Source organism: Pogona vitticeps, chromosome 2 (assembly GCF_051106095.1).
Source record: "Pogona vitticeps strain Pit_001003342236 chromosome 2, PviZW2.1, whole genome shotgun sequence".
Taxonomy (NCBI): domain Eukaryota; kingdom Metazoa; phylum Chordata; class Lepidosauria; order Squamata; family Agamidae; genus Pogona; species Pogona vitticeps.
In genome coordinates, this window is record NC_135784.1 from 137,516,917 (window position 1) to 137,532,183 (window position 15,267).

The 15,267-nt window shown below is 44.0% G+C and overlaps 1 protein-coding gene across 3 annotated transcripts in view; it reads left to right on the forward strand.

Moving 5' to 3' along the window:
* The first annotated feature begins 10,026 nt into the window (after nucleotides 1–10,026).
* Nucleotides 10,027–15,267, forward strand: part of SPATA20 (spermatogenesis associated 20) — a 51,721-nt gene continuing 46,480 nt past the window's right edge. The window contains exons 1-2 of one of the 3 annotated variants that reach the window (XR_013541009.1): nucleotides 10,027–10,223; nucleotides 14,909–15,046. Coding sequence is in view for 2 of the 3 variants with exons in the window: in XM_072990620.2 (XP_072846721.2) it covers nucleotides 10,132–10,223; nucleotides 14,909–15,046 (230 nt within the window). In the remaining variant the exon portion in view is untranslated. The remainder of the gene's footprint in view (nucleotides 10,224–14,908; nucleotides 15,047–15,267) is intronic. The other 2 variants (XM_072990620.2, XM_072990621.2) reach the window with 2 other exon arrangements.

A 15,267-nucleotide genomic window follows, 5' to 3' on the forward strand; every position in this document is an offset into this window, starting at 1 on the left:
CTTCCCGTGCAGTCTAACATAATGATTGCTGGTGTTGTCCAGTACTTCAGTATTTTGAAATAGAATTTTGTGTCCAGCTTGTTTTAGGGCATGTTTAGCTACTGCCGATTTTTCCGGTTATTTTAGTCTGCAGTGTCTCTCATATTCTTTGATTCTGGTGTGGATGCTGCGTTTTGTGGTTCCATTATATACCTGGCCAAAACTGCAAGGTATCCAGTATACTCCTCCAGTGGTGAAGGGGTCCCTTTTATCCTTTGCTGACTGTAACATTTGTTGTATTTTTGTGGTGGGCTTGAATACTGTTTGTAGATTGTGTTTTTTCAAAAGTTTCCGCATCCAGTCCGTGACCCCTTTGATGTATGGCAGAAATACTTTATTTGTGGGTGACTGTTTTTCCTTTTCAGTTTGGTGTTGTTTTCTTTGTTTGATGGCTCTTTTGATTTGCCTATAGCGCCCAATTCAGATGGTTGAGTTCGGTGCTGAGAAATTGACCTTCACAGTGTTTTGATTATGCCTCTTTTTTGCTGTGCGTGGTGGTTGAAGTTTTTGTGTAGGTACTGGTCTGTGTGGGTGGGTTTTCTGTAGACCTTGTGTCCCAATAGGAGGTTAGTTTTGTGTACGACCGTGACATCTAAGAAAGGGAGTTGGCCCTTATAGTGTTCACCCTTGTGGCCCCTGCTTGTCCTTCCCTCACAAAGGCTCACGTCACGTTTTCCTCTCGCTGCCACCAGTGGATTACCTCAATCCACAATATAAATGATGTTTGTTAGAACACTTGTCTTGTGAACACAAAGAGAACTTATTTATTGACATGAAGCAGATTGAATAATAACAGAAGTTTCTTAGATAAACATTATACACAAGCAAATCATCAACAGTTCTCTCAGTACATACTTCTTTTCTCTTGCTATATCATTGCCACCTTTTCTAACTATTTTCTTAACAGTTTTATTTCTCTCAGTATCTGTTCCCTCTTTCTCTGACTAACCAGCCCTATCTGACTCCTCCTTCTCCTGCCAAACCTCATGTAGCTGGTGACTCTGCCTCTCCAGTCCTCTCATAGGCTCATGCAAATCAGCTCATGAATATGAATGGTATGAATGACATGGGTGATCACCAGAGCCCTCTGTTTCTTTTTCCATGGTGAATTGAATATTCGGGTGGATGTTGTTAAGATGGTTTAGAAATTCTTCCAGTTTTTCTTCACCGTGGTTCCAAATTGCGAAGGTGTCATCCATGTATCGGAACCAGACTGTGGGTGTGAAGGGTGCCGAAGCCAGGGCCTGTTTTTCAAAATGTTCCATGTAGGAGTTTGCTATAACCAGGCTGAGGGGGCTCCCCATGGCCACTCCATCTGTCTGTTCATAGATCTCGTTATCCCACTGAAAATAGCTGGTTGTTAGGCAGTGTTGGAAAAGGGCCTTGATGTCTCCTGGAAAGATCTGCTGGATGAGTGTCAGAGTGTCCTTTATTGGTACCTTGGTGAATAGGGATACTACGTCAAAGCTGATGAGTTTGTCCCCGGGGTTGAGTTTTAGGGTGTTCATAGGGTCACCATACATTGGAGGTGACTTGACAGCCCACAACAACCCAAAAAATTATTTTTCATTTTCATTCTTTCGTGTAAAATAGAATTTCGTGGATATTGAAAGAAAAAAAGAAATAAAACTGGAAGAAACCTATGATGAAAGACTTCCACAACAGGAGCAGACATTACAGGACAGTCAACAGGTGCTTGGCCAGAGGTCAGCTATTCATCTTCCTACCATTTCCAACAACATCCCATAAATGTCACCACGGCATTTTAGAGGTTCACTTTGGATCGGCCCACAATGTAGCAGCAACATTTATTGCAAATCTTTCTCCCGGCCTGTAAAACGCAGCAAATTCTGGAACAGTAACTTGGCAACGGTGTTATCTGACTTTTCCATAAATGGTGAATGCAAGACATTGGCAATTCCAGACTTAATTCGTAGCATGGAAACCATCAAACAGGAGGACCATACCCATACTTTAACCAGGGAGTGACAAGCACAAGGCCTGGGACTTTATGGGGTCATTTAGGTTCTGCAGTGCGGCTAGGAGGCATCAACCCCCCCCCCCCCAGCTACACCTCAGACCATCTCACCCATCACCAGACCAAGCACCTGCATTAGCCCCTGCCATGGGACTTACAAGCTATACATGCAAGCCTTTTAAACAACCATTTTAATCAGACCATAAAGGCTCAGGGGGCGTGGAACAGAAACTGTTCTTGCAGTACTAGTACCATATGTGTCCTCAAATTTTCTTGAACGGCAGAACACTTTAATATCTATCATGGGTCCTATTGAGGCACCATTCCTATAACTGAAAATCACTATCAAAAACTATAGTAAAGTGTGGGTCTGCACCTCAGAGCTCCTCACTCCAAACTTAAAAACAAAGATAGTGGGTTGATCACTCCCACTCCTAGTCCCCCCCCCCCCGCCATCAGGGATATTTCTGTGGTTATGCTTTCCATATATATATGAGAGAAGGGAGAAAAGGTATCATTTTATGGGAGTGGCAGTGGTAAGGGAGGGAGATGATCTCAATCAGCCATTTTCAATGGGGGCTATATGGCTCCCTAGGGGGCCCTGGCACAATTGAAGGGGGCCACAGAAAACAGTTCTTCACATACCATTTTATAAGGTTCATCTGTGACTTATACAATCCTGATTTGACCTATATTTCCTTCATATTGTGTTTATGGCCATGGCCGATAAAAGGTTGAGAATGGCTGACGAGATCTCCCAAATCGAAAGGAGCTGCGGAAAGAAAGTCAGACACAATCCTCAGAGCACATCTGATTCCATTCATAAGTAGAGACAAGAAGACAATGATGCAATCTAAATTTTACAGCTGAATGAGTATTAATCAAGTCAAAGGAGAAAGCAAGGATGGGTGGGGGAACACTTTGTTCAGGCTGTCTGTTTCAGGGTGAATGATTTTTCTTTTCTATGGGGCTTTGTGACATTCTGATGTCTCTTTCTGAAGGCTTTTATCACCAATGTTATTTGACAAGTGCTATCCCTCTGGAATATTTCAATCAATAACAGCTTGGCAAGAGACAAATAAAACAAAAGCCTATTCGTCTGGATATAGTACATCAGACTATTTTAAATAGCTCTCCTTTTGCCCATTTATCAGCAAACGCAAGCTAAATTCTCACTCCCAGGCATCAGGAAGCATAAATCGGATCATTAAGATGCCAACGCACAAGTCTGGGGAAATGGATGCTGATTAACTTGACAACTCATCTCCAGCCATTTTTGTTGGTTTTGTTTGTTTCTTAGGTGTGAAGAATATGTAGAGCTAGGATGAGCTGTTTTCTGACTGTATTCCTTCTCTGAAGCATCTAAAATGTTGCAGAATTTGGATCCATCAGCAATGCCCTCTTCATGGGTATAAAAGACTGAAAGGGCCTGGCTGTCCATGGACTTTTCCAGATGTCTTAACTGTTACGTCCCTTCTCTGACTACAGCCTCGTATAAGTTAATTATTTTAATGTGTTAATCCATCTATGCCAGGTGGCTTTAAAAAAAGTAGGCAAATGGGTCTCCAGAAGTTACATTCAAAAAATATATAGAAAATGGAAAAACATACCAAAAGTTTGCCTAAATATAAATGAAAGGATAAAAGAATAAATAAATGTCTGAGGAAGTAGAATTGTCCAGAAAAGTTCACATTAGAATAGAACAGTTAGTCTTTAAGGTGCCACCATGTTTTTGTTTTCTTTATTTGTTCTTTTATTTTATCTATAATGGTTGCGCAGATTAACATGGCTACCTCTTCTACAACTATAGGATAAAATAATGTTTATTAAAAGCTAGCAACCTCAGCAGAGGATAATGGGAACACTGAAGCAGCCAAAAACTGGACATGTAAGATCTTAAGCTGGCACACTTATCCTAAGAACTATGTAGGAGTCCAGCTTTTTAAAAAATAGTTATTTTAAAATAGGTTGGTCTGGCCCACACTTTCCCCTTCACGCATCTATACCTGCCGTGCATATTGCAAGTATCCTCAATGCAATGGGGCACACTTGACTAAACATGCATACAAGGAAGTGTTGTCAGGTGTTCAGAGTCCTTTAAAGCAGTGGTCCCCAACCTTGGGCCTCCAGATGTTCTTGGACTTCAACTCCCAGAAATCCTGGCCAGCAAAGGTGGTGGTGAGCGTTTCTGGGAGTTGTAGTCCAAGAACATCTGGAGGCCCAAGGTTGGGGACCACTGCTTTAAAGGCATAATCTCAGCAATTCATACAACAATTCATACAACAGCCCTGCATAGCAGACTTGAAAAAAAGATTTGACAGAGACCCATGGTTTACTTAGGTTCCTCTGGTTTATACTTAGGACAGTAACCTATGCATATTATCCTAGGAGGTTTGTTTAGAATAGCCATACATACAGCTGTGTTATTTGCCACTTTTATTGTAGGTTCCAAAGACTGAAGCAGGAACAGGGAGACTTGTGGTCCTCTGAATGTCGTTAAAATGAAACGCCCACCACCCCATACTATGGCTATGCTAACCATGGCTGATGGGAGCAGCCGTCCAGCAACATCTGGGAGGACCATATATTCCCCAGCCTAAGATTAAAGAATTATTTACTGTACAGTACTTGCAATATGCACGGCAGGTATAGATGCCTGAAAGGGAAAGTGCAGGGCAGACCAACCTATTTTAAAATAACTATTTTTTAAAAAGCTGGACTCCTACATAGTTCTTAGGATTTCTAAGTAGAGGTACTTAGGCGGGATAAAAATGGAACAAACAAACAAACAAATAATACTGCTTCTACAAGAAAATGGGAAAATGTGTGGAACTCCTTGCCACAGGAGGTGGTGACGGCATCTGGCCTTGATGCCTTTGAAAGGGGATTGGACAGATTCCTGGAGGAAAAGTCCATCACAGGTTACAAGCCATGATGGGGAGATATGATCTACAGGCTTGAAAGGAAGGGACCTCCAAATGCCAGATGCAGGGGAGGGGGATCAGGAGACAGGTCTCTAGTTGTCTTGTGTAATCCCAGAGGTCTCTGGTGGGGCCACTGTGAAATACAGGAAGCTGGACTAGGTGGGCCCTTGGCCTGATCCAGCTGGGCTCTTATGTTCTTATGTGTTTTGATTTTTTCCAAAGCTTTGTTTTCTTACCTGTGGGCCAGCTGCTGGATCAGCAACCCAGTTTACATCTCCTTGAAATCTGCTTACATTCCTTTTGCATTTTTAGGGAATAGAATACATTGTTTTGTTGTTGATGATGGCTACTGTTTTGCAGAGGATAGAAAGCTGTTAATTACGACTAGCGTCATTTTATCTCCTACTCTTTCCATTCCCAAAAGTGTATGCGTAAGAAAAACAAGCATGTTTACCTCCTACAGGCAGTCTTTCCCTCCTCCCCCCATCAGCTGCCTCAGAAGCAACTTACTGTGACTTCCATCATCTCACTGAAAACTGACATACTGTATTTACTTCTGTGGGTATCTTCTACCCCTCCAAAATATGAAATCTACAATCAAAATCATCAAGACACAGGAAGAAGTCAATCAATCTCTCATCTTTACCATAAGCTAGAAGGGGGCCGAGGTAAATGTACAGTATATCCATGCAATTGCTTAAAGGCATACATTGCTGCGCTGTTAATTGAATATTAAAGTGGTTGCAGAGTGAGCCTGAAGAGAATAAAACTGTAGGTTTTGCAGAATTTTCTTCTGAAAGCAACAGGAAAGAATGATAACCAACAGTGTGTTATTTTACTCCAGCAGTGATAAAAACGTCTCCATCAAGTGGGAAGGATTCCAGCAGCAAGGAGCTGTACATCATGCAGGGCTGGCAAATGATGAGAGATACGCTGATAAGTGAAGACTTGCCTATAGTGCTTTCTACCAATCACCATCAGGCAAACAGAAGAGAAAACAAAGCAAATAAAAACCAATTGGCTACATATAAAACAAATAAGATTCACTATTCACTTACAACAAAAACTTGGCTCTCTAAGAACATTAACTGAATTTGAACAATATTGTATCGAAAAAGATAAAAATAAAAAGAGAGGACTAACCTCGCTAATATATAAAAGTATTATTGAGAAAGAATGCAGAAAAGGCAGAGGACCTAAAACAGTGTGGGAGACAAATTTAAATACTGTACAGTGGTGCCCCGCATAGCAACGTTAATCCATTCCAGGATTAACGTCGCTATACGGAAACATCGCTGAACGGAACAAAAAACCCCATAGGAACGAATTAAACCCTGTTTAATTCGTTCCTAGGGGGCAAAACCTCACAGTTCAGCGAAGATCCTCCATAGGGCTGCCATTTTCGCCGCCTCGGTAAGCGAGGCCATTTTGGAATCGCCGATCAGCTGGGCACGCTGCCTACCCCAGCCATTCTCGGACTTCCAGGAAGAGACTGTTGCTTAAAGGAATGGTCAGGATCCAGCGAGGGTGCTCATGAGTTCAGGTTCACTCTCAGCTTCCCATTTCTTCCAGTAAGAAAGTCTTGTAACAGCTTTAAGGCTGCCATTTCATGGTCTTGGTTCACTTCCTCATACGCATGGAGCACAATATCAAAGCCACAACAGGCTTATACAAACACTGGCTCTGGTTAGGGGTGTGGCGGAATTAAGAGAGATGCTGAAGAGGGCAACTAGATCAATAACAGTGGCCATAAACTTTCAAGAAGCTGGTTGTAAGACCAGTGTTTACCATACAGTTGTCATCTCCTGCAACTCAATTCATTTTGTCCCACCTCCATTACCAGGAGCTGAATATTACCAATATTGGATAGCTTGAATATTACACCTGAAGGATCTGGCCATGACCCCCCAAATTTACATGAATTATAAACCTGCTCATCTTAAAGATGCCACAAGACTCTTCATTGTTTCTGCTGTATCACATGACCATGGCTACCTCCTTGGGATTTTTTTTCTCCAGTCAAACATCATGTTAATCCATGACCCTGCTGGCAGGCCAGGGTGGGGAAATTTTGACCCTCCAGATGTTTCAGACGACAGCTCCCACAATTTCGTCTTATTCCCTAGGGTGAGGGGGCTGATGGGATCTCTAAAGAAGCCATTCTCAACCTTTCTTTGGCCACAGTCATAAACACAATATGAAAGAAACAGATACCAAATCATGTCAACGGCCCCACCCACGTGGGCGGCCACACACTTGACTTGGATTATAATTGGATAGCTGTCAAGGTTGCTACTAACCTTTACCTGGCTAAGGTAAAGGCTGCCAGTCGAGCATACTTCGCTAACCAGATAAGCGAAGCATCCAACCAGTAGGGGAACTATTCTGTATAGTGCGCGACCTATCCGGAATTGGTCTGAATGATGGGCCTCCCCCTAGTTTTTCACCAGATCAATTTGCAGCATTTTAAAAATCGAAAGTGGAGGCCATCCGCCAGGACCTCTCTCCTTTTTTGAATACAGTGAGTCGAGCTGAGATGTCCAGTGCTCCGTCTTGCCCAGTAACTTTTGACTCCTTTCAGCCTGTTATGCCTGATTCTGTGGCCAGGGCGCTTGATCGCTGTCGTGCCACCACCTCCTCCCTTGACCCTTGCCCGGCCTGGCTAATCAAAGCAGCCAGGCCTACAACAACGGAATGGGCCACTATAATAATTAATGGGTCTCTCCTTGAGGGCAGGTTTCCATCTGCCCTAAAGGAGACACTCATTAGGCCCATTAGGAAGAAACCCAGTTTGGTGCCGGACAAAATTGGCAACTACAGGCTCGTCGCCAATGTTTCTTTCTTAAGCAAGGTGGTCGAGAGGGTGGTGGCTGACCAGCTTCAGGTGCACTTGGATGAAACAGATGTCCTGCATCCATTTCAGTCGGGCTTCAGGCCGTGCCATGGTACAGAAATGGCATTGGTCGCCCTGTGTGATGACCTATTGAGGGAAGCTGGCAGGGGCAAAGTGTCTCTGCTGGTCCTCCTCGACATCTCAGCGGCCTTTGATACCATTGACCACGGTATCCTCCTGGGGAGGCTCTCTGAGCTGGGAATTGGTGGCCTGGCACTGGCCTGGCTCCGTTCCTTCTTGGAGGAGTGTCCCCAGAGAGTGCAGCTTGGGGAGAGTGTTTTGGCCCCGTGGAGTCTCAATTGTGGTTCCAGAGGGGTTGATTATCTCCCCAATGCTGTTCAACATCTATATGAGGCCGCTGGGTGGGCTCATCAGGGGGTGTGGAGCCTTGTGTCATCAGTACGCTGATTACACTCAGCTCTACATCTCCTTTTCTCCAACCGCAGGAGATGCCGTTCTGTCCCTTCAGTGCTGCCTGGGGACCGTACTTCAGTGGATGCAGGAGAACGGGCTGAGGCTGAACCCCGACAAGACGGAAGTACTGAAGGTGGGCGCCCCCACAGCTGGGGGCCTGGGAAACTCCCTCTCTTTTGGGGGGGTGACTCTGCCCGCCAAGGATGGGGTCCGCAGCTTGGGGATCCATCTGGACCCGGCGCTCACTGTGGAAACTCAGGTGGCGTCGGTGGTCCGCACTGCCTTTTTTCATCTTAGGCAGATAGCCCAGCTGCGGTCCTATCTCGATGTTGGGGCGCTCACTACCTTGGTGCACGCGCTCGTAATCTCAAGATTAGACCACTGTAATGGGCTCTACGTGGGGCTGCCTTTGAGGCTGTTGTGGAAACTCCAGGTGGTGCAGAATGCGGCGGCCAGATTACTTAGTGGAGTGAAAAAAATACCAACATATCTCACCCACTCTGGCCGCATTGCACTGGCTGCCCATCCGGTTCCGCATCGACTTCAAAGTGTTGATGCTTACATACAAAGCCCTAAACGGTTTAGGGGCTCAATACCTGGCGGAACGCCTTCTCCCACCAAGATCTACCCGTGTCACTCGCGCAAGCCAAAAGGTGATACTGAGGAGCCTAACGCCAAGGGAGGCCCGGAAGGAAAACACAAGAAATCGGGCCTTCTCGGCGGTGGCTCCTCGCCTCTGGAACAAACTACCTCCTGAGATTCGTGTGGCTCCCTCGCTGGGTATCTTTAAAAATCAACTAAAAACATGGATGTTTCGGCAGGCTTTCCCTCCAGTCAATTCCTGATGCCCTTCTTCTCTCCCCCCCCCCGTTGTTTACTCCCATCTTGTTGAAATGTTTTCTATTCTGCAAAAATTGTTTTCATATATATTTATTGTGTTATTTTATGCTGTTAGCCGCCTAGAGTGGGATATAAATAAAATAAAAAAATAAATTTATTCATGGATTGCTGCCTTGTCGTGGCAAAGGGGCTTGAGTAATTCAGAGAAACTATGGGCTATGCCGTGCAGAGACACCCAAGACGGACAGGTCATAGTGGAGAGTTCCGACTAAACGCAATCCACCTGGAGCAGGCAGTGTCAAGCCACTCCAGTATCTTTGCCAAGAAAACTCCATGGACAGAAACAAAACAAACATGTATCCGTCTACTCTCTTCGGTGTGTGTGTTTTGTGTCCTCACGTCGGAACAGACTTAAAGCGACCCTAACAGAACTTTCTAGGCGGTAGTTAAGAGGACGTTTTATCAGATCCACTCCAGGCCCGCCACCCTATTCACTAAATCACATTGCGAATCTTGCTCTCTGCAGTACCCTTCACACAACCCCTCCAAGTAATATTTTCCTTCGCAAAGAAATACAGAGGCTCCCCGTCTTTTGCAGAAATCGATCGAGCCTCCCTCTCAGCTCCGGGGCAAAGGAGCGAAATTCTGCTCCAAGCAGGCCAGAGTTCTGAGAAAGAGGCCAGCCGTATCCTCGCGCAACACTTTGCTCCAGGGAGCGCGTCCTTCACTCGCTTTTTTCAGGGTGACCCGGTCGTCTGACGGAGCCCTGGTAGTAGCCTTGGTGCGGACTCCTCCGAAGAGGGATCGGGACTCGCGCCCCTCTTCTCCCTCCGCCGAGCTCCACCAGACCAGAGTCACTCCCCTCGGCGCGGAAAAAGGCCGCCCATCCCTCCCTCCCTCCCTCCCTGGAGGCGCGGCGAGGGTAAGAGAAGGAGGCTTCCCCCACTGGTGCTCGGCGGCGGCCTGGCCTTCCTCGCCGAAGGGGTGACGGCGAGCGCCGCCTCTGGTGGCCGCGACGCCTTGCGGGCCTCTCGGTGACGCCGATGCTGGCCGCCCGCGCCGCGCTCCTGGGCCGAGCCGGCCGCCGCCTCCTGGGCCGCCGGCCTGGGCCGAGCCGAACCTCCTGGGCTCGCAGGTACCGAGCCGCCGCGCGCGGGGGAGGGGGCCGGGACTGCGCTTCACGGCCATCCCTTCAGAGCCCCTTAGGAGAGACTTAGGGAGCCAGGCGCGCCCCGTGGGGCGGCTGTTTACATGGGGCCAACAAGGCTGGGGGCGGGGCGGAGGAAAGAGAGGAGGCAATCCGGTTTCGTCGCCCAGCAAGCGGCATGACGCTGGTCGTTTCCGATTTCCTGGAGCTCCTTGTTTTGCTGTCATTGCCAGTCATCCTTGAACCGGCCATCTGAATAAATACACTCATAAAAGCCCTGCCCTTTCTTTCGTTGCTTAGCTTCTAGCAGGAACTGGTGCTGCCCGAACTGGGTTTGCTGGGATTCCCCTGCAGCTGTTCCCTAACGCGGCCACTCTGGAGATTGTGGGTTCAAGGCAGCCTCCTCCAGACAGACACTGCTGCCCTCCGACGAATGTGCGGGGCTGAGGAAGGGAAGGGAAGGCCCGCTTGCGGGAAGCGCGGAAAGCAAAGAGGGAATTTTGCTGCGGGGAGGGGTGGATGGGGAAATCCGAACTCGAGGCCCTGATAGCTCTCTCTCTCTCTCTCTCTCTCTCTCTCTCTCTCTCACCGTGGGCAGCCTGCCCCTCCCCGGGCACAATCGGCGTTAGGCTTATTAGCACGATGAAGGAGTGTGTTACATAGTAAAGTAGCAGCTCTTGAACTTTTCTGTCTGTACGGCTGACAGCAACTTTCTTCTCTTTAACTCCGCTTTTATGCGTGCCTCTGCAGTCTGGTAGATGTTCGGGGAAATATTGGCTGCTCCCTAATGAATCCTGAAATACGTATTTATTTTAGGTTTTTGACCTCTTTCCATTCTATGGGCTCAAGACATACGTCATAAAGAACTTGTTGCTTTTTATTCAATAGACTAAGATGGCTCTTTCTCTGGAAACTACTTAAAATATTAAAATAAACAATATGCTGCTTTCAATAGTAGTAGCAGCAGCAACAACAACAAAATAAGCAGTTGCAGATCTCAGAAATCACACCATCAGAGCCACAAAAACCGGCAGTACTGTACCGTGTTTCCCCAAAAGTAAGACAGAGGCTTATATTAATTTTTGCTCCAAAAACAAACAAACAAACAAACAAACCCCGCACTGGGCCTTTTTTTTCAGTGGATGTTTTATTTTACAGCCATGTCATCTTCTGGTTGCTGCACAATGGTGGAGGGCGGGGTTTCACTTAACTGGGGCTTATTTTTGGGGTGGGGTTTATATTATGAGCATCCTGAAAAATCATACTAGGGCTTATTTTCAGGTTTGATCTTATTTTCAGGGAAACAGGGTATTAGGAACAGCATACATACTATGTTGATATTTAACAGATAGGTTTTTGGTTAAAACATGTATCTGTTATATAATACCAGTCAATTTTTTTTTAAATTTTGACTGTGCCTGGAGTTTTTAAGTAATAATAATAATAATAATAATAATAATAATAATAATAATAATAATAATAATAATAATAATAATAATAATAATAATAATAATAATAATAATAATAAATACAGAGGAAAATGTTTGTGTTCATTTTCCAAACTCATGACACTATTCCTTGTTTCCTGCATACAGTAATGTTTATCATATGCATAAAATATCTTTTTAGGTATACATGTTGAAGGTCTGCATTGCAAATATGTGATGCATAGTAAAGACATACTGTGAGGTATTAGTGATATTCGTGGTCTGGGATATCAGGAACCATACCCACTCTTGGTGCCAGCTTTCCCATAAGAGCTGCAAGCCCTTCCTGCTTGGACTACAGACCCTTGGCATGAAGTATAATGCAATATATTGGCATATGTACCTAAATATATGTGTTAGATAGACAATATTACAAAGTTTGCTCCCCCCCCCCCCAGGAGCTGTACTGGAATCTTTTTAGATACAATGCTTGTTCCATTTGCTACAAGAGATGTGGGTTCTGATTGGTCAACACAAGTCATATTCTGGAATGTGGGTGGAGCCAACCCCATTTTGAAAATCCACAGCTCTGCTGTACAGTTTGTTGCGATGGCAGAAACAGTCGAGGTGATCACAGTTTGAAAAAGAAGCAACATCTGGGTCTGCAAGGTGGTTTTTGTTTTGCTGCACTTAAAGCCATAAATAATCTGAAACAAGGAGAACTCTTTTTTCATTCAGTGAAATTGTGGTTACAAGTAGCTAGCACCTGCATAAATTCAAAAGCATTTTACAGTCTTAAAAGAGCAGTCAGTTTGGTGCTCTTATCTAGATATATTCTAATGTCTTCAGTTCGTTGGGGAATTAGTTGACCTCAAAAGCCTCCTTATTCTTAGGCTTCCTCTGTAACTTCAAGATAATTAATGATAAAGTACAATAACTGTTGATCAAGAAATTGTTCGGTGTGATCATGTGGTATATTGTGCTGAAAGATAAATGCCAGAAATTGTGATTCATTATAAAATAACGACCTATTCTTAAAAATAGGGTTAGTGGAAGGAATGAAAGAACTAAGGAAGTAGCTGTGGAGTATAGGAACTGTATTTGAGAATGACAGAATAGATGGAGGAGTGTAAATATGTGCATAGGGGGGAAGAGGTGTGATTGAAGGCTGCATGCATTATCTTCATGATAACATTTCTTTTTTTAAAAAAAACCTTTTTTAAATTTTATATATATCCATCCATATTGGTTTAACATTGTGTCACCAGGGTACAGCTTATAATCATTTGTAAAACAACTACTACACACATTACACTCCTAATCTATACAATATCCTTCTAACCATTGATAGAATAAGTCCCATGTTTGATAATATTTTGTATCTTCTTTTCCTTTGATTTTCAGTGTTAGTCTGTCCATTTCGGCGCAGTCCAATATCTTTTTAATTATTTCTTGATCCGTAGGTGTTCCTTCATTTTTCCAGTACTGTGCATAAATAATCCTTGCCGCTGTTAGAATATGCAGTATTAAATATACATTTTGTCTATCAACACTTTCTGGTATTATACCTAACAGAAAGAGCTCTGGCCTAAAATCTACATGTTTTTTGATTATTTTAACAAGCCATGTATGTATTTTGTACCAAAATTTTTTTGCTTTATCACAAGTCCACCAGAGGTGATAATAGGTTCCAGTTTTTTTATGACATTTCCAACATTTACTTGACCTGTTAGAGTACATCTTAGCTAATCTATCAGAAGGTAAATGCCATTTATAAAACATTTTATATAGATTCTCTTTATAAGATGTTGCCATTGTCATCTTATAGTTTCTAGACCACAGCCCTTGCCATTTTTCTAAGTCAATATTGTACCCAAATTTTTTTGTCCATTGAATCATTGTTTCTTTGACCTGTTCATCCTCCATTTTCCAATTTAGAAGGTATTTATATATTTTCCTAATTAATTTGTCACTCATGATAACATTTCAAATTGGTTCTTGAATTAACTTGTAGTTCTGATAAGATAATACCATGTTATGTATTTATTTTCAATTTATTCTTTGTATCTAAACCTTATCTAAAAGGGCACCCGAAGCAGCTTACAGTAAAATAGGGCAAAATATATGCAAAATAAAATAAAAACAAGGAAAATAAAACAGTACAAACTGGAAAAATATTGCAATAAAGAACCATAGTATAATCTGGCTAAAAAGCAAGACTTTGATCAGCCTTCTAAATGCAGAGCCATACAAGTAGCTAGCAAGCGTCTTTTGGGCATGGTATTCCAGACAGTAAATTCACAGTAGGAAATAAGCTATGACTTGTGCGTTTGCCTCATGATGATGCATGGTTTGCATCAACCATGATTTGCTGCATATGCCATAAATTGCATGACAGGCAACAAAATGGACCATGGCATATTTTCATCTTTTCTGCTTTTCATCTTTCATGCTCCTTTTTCAGAATGGGCAGGGAAACAAGCCATAGTTACAGGCTTAGCTGTCAAGATATATCAGCAGCTAGTGATGGGTAGGTGTCTTGGGTTGCTTTGTCTCACCATAGCATGACGAAGTAGCCCCCCTGATCAGGTAATGAGCCATCATTGCACAAAAGCCATGATTCAAACAAGCCAGAATTCTTAAGTCTATGACAAACTTTGAATGGCTGGTTAACATATTTTTCCCCAAAGGTGACTTTACACATAACAACAAGTCAGATTTCAGCAATTCAAGCCATTGTTTCTTATGTCGTATGAAGTCTATATCACTGAAGTTATCATTAATGGTTGAAAACCTTTCCTGCTTTTTTCCTTCTTATTTTTTGTGTGACATAAGTATCTCTAGAAATGTGTGAGTCTTCTAGTGTGTGAATCTCAGGGTTTTGAAGCCGTAAACAATTAGAATAAGAAAGAGGCTCTTCTCATATCTGTGACTTAGCTCATGCAAAACGGCAAAATCTGCTTCCATTAGTCTGCACAGGGAGTTTCTGTGTGCCTCAAAACTGATATGTATGGTATAGCTTGGTCAGCTCCCAAGGTTAGCCCAAGACTTCTGTTTTATTCCTGTCCATCCAGGAGCTGTTGCTTCATTAATATAATAAGCTTGGAATGTTTGCTGACAGTAGAGCTTTGGGTCTACCCAGGTCCTGGCCTCTCCTGGGTACTGCTGGGTCTTGCAAGAGGCCAGGCAGTGAGAAGGAACAATGGCAACGAGCCAGGCTAAATAGTTTCTTGTTTCTTGTTGCAGAACTGTTTATCTGAGAACTGCCTTAGCCATGGCCACAGGAGGGAAGGGCAGCTATTCCAGCAGTGCTCTCTACACTAACCGTCTGGTTCATGAGAAATCGCCCTATCTCCTTCAACATGCCCATAACCCTGTTGACTGGTAAGACTTATTTTCTTTTAATAACACAGAAGGATGGGGAAAGATGGATGGACTTCAGGGAGAATAGATCTGGAATTTTAGATGCCCCCTTCTGCAGGAAATCCATTTTGCTCTGCCACCCTCTGTCCCCAGATCATCCACTCGCTTGAGTGACCCCTGTCGTTCTTTCTCTTGTGCCTGGACCTGCCTTCCCTAACAAATGCGTGATGCTCGCTCCCCTT